This window comes from Lycium barbarum, chromosome 1, assembly GCF_019175385.1.
Source record: "Lycium barbarum isolate Lr01 chromosome 1, ASM1917538v2, whole genome shotgun sequence".
NCBI classification, from domain to species: domain Eukaryota; kingdom Viridiplantae; phylum Streptophyta; class Magnoliopsida; order Solanales; family Solanaceae; genus Lycium; species Lycium barbarum.
In genome coordinates this window covers 163,117,088-163,124,007 of record NC_083337.1, presented here as the reverse complement: position 1 = coordinate 163,124,007, position 6,920 = coordinate 163,117,088, and the positions used below count along the sequence as shown (strand labels likewise).

The 6,920-nt window shown below is 36.0% G+C and overlaps 1 protein-coding gene across 2 annotated transcripts; it reads left to right on the top strand.

Moving 5' to 3' along the window:
• The first annotated feature begins 368 nt into the window (after window positions 1–368).
• LOC132603693 (small ribosomal subunit protein uS17-like) lies at window positions 369–6,641 on the top strand. Of its 2 annotated transcripts, XM_060316864.1 has the most exons (6): window positions 392–509; window positions 604–644; window positions 738–838; window positions 1,851–1,995; window positions 2,076–2,165; window positions 2,250–2,535. In XM_060316864.1, exons 1-6 carry the CDS (start codon window positions 498–500, stop codon window positions 2,338–2,340), a joined length of 480 nt encoding a protein of 159 aa, XP_060172847.1. In that variant the 5' UTR covers window positions 392–497; the 3' UTR covers window positions 2,341–2,535. The 2 variants fall into 2 exon arrangements, with proteins under 2 accessions (XP_060172854.1, XP_060172847.1); XM_060316871.1 differs by lacking the exons at window positions 1,851–1,995; window positions 2,076–2,165; window positions 2,250–2,535 and adding exons at window positions 5,357–5,501; window positions 5,572–6,641 and having other exon boundaries at window positions 369–509.
• Window positions 6,642–6,920: the final 279 nt, after the last annotated feature.

The following is a 6,920-nucleotide window of genomic DNA, read 5'->3' as shown; positions in this document are numbered from 1 at the left end:
CACCTGTCAATTGTAGCATCCAAAATGCATATATAATCAATTATGAGACCGCAAACATGCCTGCAGTGCACACAAATTTATAAACCTACACACTTTGGAGCAACTACAAAAATGCAGTGTTTAAAATTTTATATGGCTGAAATTCAGACACAATATTCGGAGTTTAGTTATTTTTGCTTGAACTTCAGGCACATATAATAGTCAGGCTATGTCATCCACAAAACCTTACTTAAGAAGTTCCAAGTGATTAATGTGCAAAATAAATTTAAATACGGTACACATATTAAATAGCGGGATTCAAATAGGCTACTCGTGAAAGTGTTACACTTTTAGTTGGTTGCATTTTGAGCCCATCTGTAAAAATTAGCCCATTTTCTATGTCCAGTCCACAGTCTATATCCCAACCTGCACAGAGTACATAAGTTTGTCTCAGCCCTCGCTCTCTGCTGCATATTAGGGTTTTTGCGCCGCGCATCTCTCCTCAACTACCCTCAATCATGGCGGAGCAGGTTCGCCTCTCTCTCTCTCACACACACACGTCTTGCATGTCATATTATGAGTTTGTATATAGAGAAAATCTAATGAATTTGTTTTGTGTTACAGACAGAGAAGGCATTTTTGAAGCAGCCTGGTGTTTTTCTAAGGTCAGTATCCTCACCAATGCTCTACGCTTTTTTCTGTTCAATTCCGTAAATTAGATTAATTTGAGGCTAAGATTTGAGTTTTTCGTTTGGCAGTTCAAAGAAGACAGGGAAGGGAAAGAGGCCAGGAAAGGGAGGGAATCGATACTTTAAGAGTATTGGTTTAGGCTTCAAGACTCCTCGTGAGGCTACTGAAGGTCAATATTCATTTCATTTCATCTAATTATCATGCTCAATTAATATGTATTTCACTTGTATCTGGTTGGCTTAAGTACTGCTGATTTATATTAGATATTAGGTTTTTTAATTAATCTGCAGATGGTCTGATTGAACCAGAACAGATATTCTATAACATTAATGTAGTGAATGCCAATTATTTTGGGTTTAAGGAATGGTCGATTGATCTATGTAGTGTAGTGAATATAGTTTTACTGTATATATTCTGAATGCGGCGGAACAGAAATTCTATCAATTTCTACTTTGATGTAATGGATTCATGTAGTGAATGCCAACTAGATGGGATTAAGATTGATCGATGTATATATGATACAAGCCAAAAGCAACTGGCCTACCTATCCTGGATTATGTTTTTGTAATGTAGTTGGCAGTTGGTATATCCTGTATTAAGAAGTTTGGTAATCTTTCTATTAGGAAGTTATTTTGTTAACCAGTGTGGCCATACTGGTGGGTTAGAGGAATTGATGATTGTGGAGTGTATACAAAATATTGTTTGATGCAATTTGAGTACATAAGGGGAAACACATTGTCCTTGTTGTAGAACATGTTTAATGCAATTTTGTTATTTCATTTCATCCATTGTGCTTCGTTCATTTCTCATTTGCCAAGATAGTAAATATTTATAAAGCACATGATCACTTTATGTACATGTGATGATTCCTTTTGCCAATAAAAAAGAATTGTACATGTTCTGCTTGTGAATCTTAACGTGGTTTGTTATTGCTTATAATCCGTTGGGATTCTTTCAATTTAGTTATGTTTGGCTTAGATAGTAAATTTTCCAGAACGACTTGTTAGATTTACGTGCTTTTTAAAATCCTGTTAACAATAGGTTGCATGAACTTAATGTTGGCTTTCAAATATAGAAAAGTATATTGCTAGCAATTTTTTCCTGCATTTTAAAATGGCTATGATTGCTTAATTCTCTTTGTTCTATGGTCTAACCTAATGGTTTGGTCTGTTTGAATTTAGGTACTTACATTGACAAGAAATGCCCATTCACTGGCAATGTTTCTATCCGAGGTCGTATCCTTGCTGGTACATGCCACAGTGCTAAGATGAACAGAACCATCATTGTTCGACGGAATTACCTACATTATGTCAAGAAGTACCAGAGGCAAGAGCTTGTCACTTTTAAATATATTGGCTGCTTAACTTCTTCTTTTGTTAGTTGTAACATGTAAATTAATATGTCAGATATGAGAAGAGGCACTCCAATATTCCAGCTCACATATCACCATGCTTCCGTGTGAAAGAGGGTGACCATGTTATTATTGGACAGTGCAGGTTTGGACCGTTCTATTTTTATTTTGCTATAGTAATTTTCTTTATTTTCTGTTATTGTATGTGGTAACATTTTCTGTTTTACAGGCCTTTGTCCAAAACCGTGAGGTTCAATGTCTTGAAGGTGGTTCCAGCTGGGGCTGCTGGTGGTGGGAAAAAAGCTTTTACCGGAATGTGAGCTTGGTGCTTCCATTTTAGTTGTTACTTCTAGGGATGATGTTGAGACTTTTATGCTTTCACTGCTTCATTAATTTTCCTTCGAGCTTCAAATTTTGAAACTTGCTAGCAAGTTTTGTTAAAGCCTATGTACTGGGTTGTAAGATGTTTGTGATTGAACCCCCTTATAAGAAAAGGATGTTAGGTGATTGAATTATAGAGCAGCGCTTCTCTGCTGTACTGGCACTTGAGTTACGCAAATGGATGATCAGATAATGAGCTTCATTAACAATTATACACGTCATTATGCACAGCTCTTGAATTACAAAAGTCGGTCTCAATATAATGCTCAAGTTATATGACATATTGCATGGTAATGCAGGTCCAAATCCTCCAAGTCCTTTAGAGATGTCGGGCTGTCATTGACAGTCATTTAACTTTTAAGTTCAGCAATTGTTAACTTTAATATGTTGTCGCCGATTAAAGGCATACTTAGCAGTTTTGCAATGCTAGTTCTTCTTGTTTCTCCTCCTCATGTTCCGCTAAAGGTCAAAATGGATTTTGTGGAACTTTTGCAAATATTTCATAGTTCAAACTAGTCTGCTGCTGCCATTTCTGAAGGACTCTGCTGATTGGACAATAATCAAATCTACGGAAAACATTTGCAAAAATTCCGCAAAACCCGCATTTTTCACCTTTTGCGGAACAAATGAGGAGAAAAGAGAAGATCTAGCGTTACAAAAAATTCTAAAGTATGCCTTTATTGGTGATAAGATATCAAAGTTGACCAATGCTGATCTTGAATCTTCAACGGTTGTCAAATGACATTCGGACGTCTATCAAGGACTTCGAGCAGTGTGGATATGATGTCATCGAGCAGGCTTTCACCGCCTAGCTTTGATTCCATCAATTAAAAATCAACCTTAAATAGAAGAGAAATGACAAATTTGAGGAGTAGTACAGAACTAGAAGTTTGAAGTGGAGGCAAACTTCGACTACTTTGGGAGTTAGGAATGGTTGATTGATTGATTTACATATGGTTCGAGCCTGAAGCAATGGGTGTGCCTGATGGAAAAGGCCAATTCTTCTCCTGGATTATGTAATAAGTTGAAATTTTAGTTCTTGCAATGTGGTTGTAGTTGGTAAATCTGTCTCTTGAGAATTTATTTTGTTTAACCGGGGTGGGTGGCTATATTAGAGGGTTAGAGAGGAATGGGTGATTGTGGAGTGTCTACATAATATGGTTTAATGCAATTTGTGTATACAAGGGAAAACACTATATCCTTGTTGTAGAACTTTTTATTAGTTGGTTATTCAGGTTATTAATAAGTTGTTTATCTCTGTTTAAGATTGATTTATTCTGTCTTGCTTTGACCAGACAAATAATTTGGAAGTAATAGTTGTAATTTTTTCAATGTAATTTGGAAGTCTACCCCATAACCGGATAATTATGTGTTTGATTGACAATCCATAACACCTTGTTTTCATGTGGTCTTCTCTTGATTTTTTTTTTTTAAACGCCAAACCCATCGACAAACACTTGTAGTCGTCCAATTCTTTCACTTGAACACCTAAAGTGATCGTTGTTCCATTTAGACATTTCAGGTGGGCCATTCCTATTCCACTTAGACACTTTTTGCACCGTTATCGGAGCAAAACCAACACCAGTCGTCTCCTACGTGGATAAAGTGGCCAATTAAATTGTGCTAGCTCATTTAAATTGTGCCAACTCAATTAAATTGTGCCAACTGATTTTAATTGTAAATTCACTAATTTGTAAATTCGTGGAGTTTTGACCATTAAAAATTGGGGCTTTGGGCTGGTTGGATGTGCAATGAGGTGGCACCCCCTTTGGTGTTGGTTTTGCTCCGATAACGGTGCAAAAAGTGTCTAAGTGGAATAGGAATGACCCACCTGAAATGTCTAAATGGAACAAGGGTCACTTTAGGTGCTCAAGTGAAAGAAGTGGACGATCACAAGTGTCTGTCGATGGGTTTGGCCTTTTTTAAATCTTCGACAGAACTAGAGATGCATTAAACATTCGACAGAACTAGACATATGGGATTTTATGGGCCAAGTTGAATCTTTTCACTGAAGATTACCTGTCCCAATTGCCACAGAGAATAAAGACATTCACATCACTAGCATTTGATTACAGTTATCTAGGATATGATAGATACACACTAACCACTACTAACTAATCTAGCAGCTAACTAACAAGCATCCTTATAAAAAAAAAGTTACCTAGGATATGATAATGTGAATAAAACCCTTCACAGTACTGACAGTTAGTTATAGGTATGGATCTCAGTAGCATATGGTTATAAAATTTATGATGTGATGACCTTACTATATCGTAAAAGTATTGAACCAAAAAGGCATAATTTCAGAGGTGAACAGCAGTGGATTGAATTTTAGCTTATTTATTCTTTTGTTTCCTGCTTCAATCTGACTAGATTAAGATCAATAGCACACTGTAAGGTGCTTATGCAGGCATTTATTTACTAAATAGAAGTAATAGAAAATAAAAGGTACTTCCTAAATAGCTATCTTTGTGACGTTTATGTGGACATGATGCTTGTTAGTGTAATGTTCTCTAGAGTTTGGATAGTTTAGAGTTTAGACTGACTTAGAAACAAAGATTTCCTCAGATTTCAAGTCAGCTTGTATATCCTTTGCACCACTCATCATTTGATTCTTTCATAGCTTATCAGAATTTTTAATGTTGTGATTTTGTTATTGCTTTTCATTCATTGTGCTTCTTTCATTTCTCAAGATAGATATTTCCAAAATATCATGATTAATCTATGTACATTTAATGATTCATTTTGGCCAATCAAAAAACTATGTACCTTTTAACTCAATTCCTACTTTAATCTATTATTGCTTATCATCCATTGGATTCTTTCATTTATTTGTTTGGCTGAATATGGTAGAAATTTCCCAAAACAACAGTCCTGTGATGTAAAAATGGCTATGATTGCTCAATTTCATCTTGTTCTGCCGTCTACCTAATAGTTTGGTGTGTTTAAATTTAGGTACATACATTGACAAGAAATGCCCATTCACTGGCAATGTTTCCATCCGAGGTCGTATCCTTGCTGGTACATGCCACAGTGCTAAGATGAACAGAACCATCATTGTTCGACGCAACTACCTACATTATGTCAAGAAGTACCAGAGGCAAGAGCTTGTCACTTTAAATATGTAGGCTGCTTCGCCTTTTTTTGTTTTAACACGCACATTATTTCAGATATGAGAAGAGGCACTCTAATATTCCTGCTCACATATCACCATGCTTCCGTGTGAAAGAGGGTGATCATGTTATTATTGGACAGTGCAGGTTAGGACCATCCTATTCTGATTTTGCTACAGTAATTTTCATTTTTGCCGTATAGTCCTAAGATTATAATTGGTACGTATAATACCGGATAACTTTGTCCGCGAACCAAATGACTCCTTAATGTTTTTCTCCACTAACTGAGGTTGGTGTTTTCTAGATTCTTGTTTTTAGTTTTCTTTCCGTCAGAGACTTGTGATTCTTATGAACATACTAGTTTTTATAAAATTTTTGAATTGCCTTACAACCGTAACTACGTCTTTGTGGAAGTGCTTGTACCATAGCAGTCTTGTTGGATGATTAAGAATTTTTTTGATGCTAGAAGAGACGGAACTCAATTGCAGAGCAATGGGACTGGGAACATGCACTTCAAATTACTCAAATGAGGGCTTAATATTGATCCAACCTGTGTATTCTGGCAAACACAAATGGAGTCGAGATCGTATATTTGTAGAATGTCCAGTTGCTACAACAATCTAAAATATAGTCCTGAAGAGAAGGGGGATCCATGAGGCTACCTAATTGTGTGTGAGCAAGACAAGTTGACCGATCCATAATGAAAGAACCTGTAGATAGAAGCCATTTGATCTACAAGCCATTTGTTGATCATTGGACTCATCCTCAATACCGTTTAGGCTCTCCAGTTAAGTCAGTTGTCCGCCACTGGGAACAACATATAGGAATTCAAAGGGGAGGTCAGTTGCTGATAAGATTTTTAAACACATTACACATCTATGCAGAAGTCTCTAGAGGAGCTGAGAGCACATGTAGGGTGCATAAATGGCGAATGTTAGAGCTACTGACACGATAGCCTGAAGTTATAGTCTTGGTTGTATTGATTCTAGTTCCCTCTCTAGGATAGATGACTGTCAGTTTCTTTTCAATTTTTATTTGACGTTTGATTCTGTTAGCTAGATGTGTTGGCTAAGCTATATGGTTTGTAAATTTTACTTGGTAATTAATACAAAAGTTATTTACTAATACGTCTTGATTTCAAATAGTCGATCGATTATATGACGGACAATGTTTTTTCATTTAATTCATCTATTGCCTTCGTTATACTCCCTCTGTTTCTAAATAAATGGTGTTTTGGGCTTTTTATTTTATTTCAAAATAAGTGGTGCTTTAGGATTTCAAGAAGAACTTGATCTTATTCTTTCAAAACTACCCTTATTTACATAATCAAGAATCATTAAGTAATTTTTCTTTCCAGACATTTAATCATAGTAAGCACAATATTTTATGCGAAACCAATAGTATCC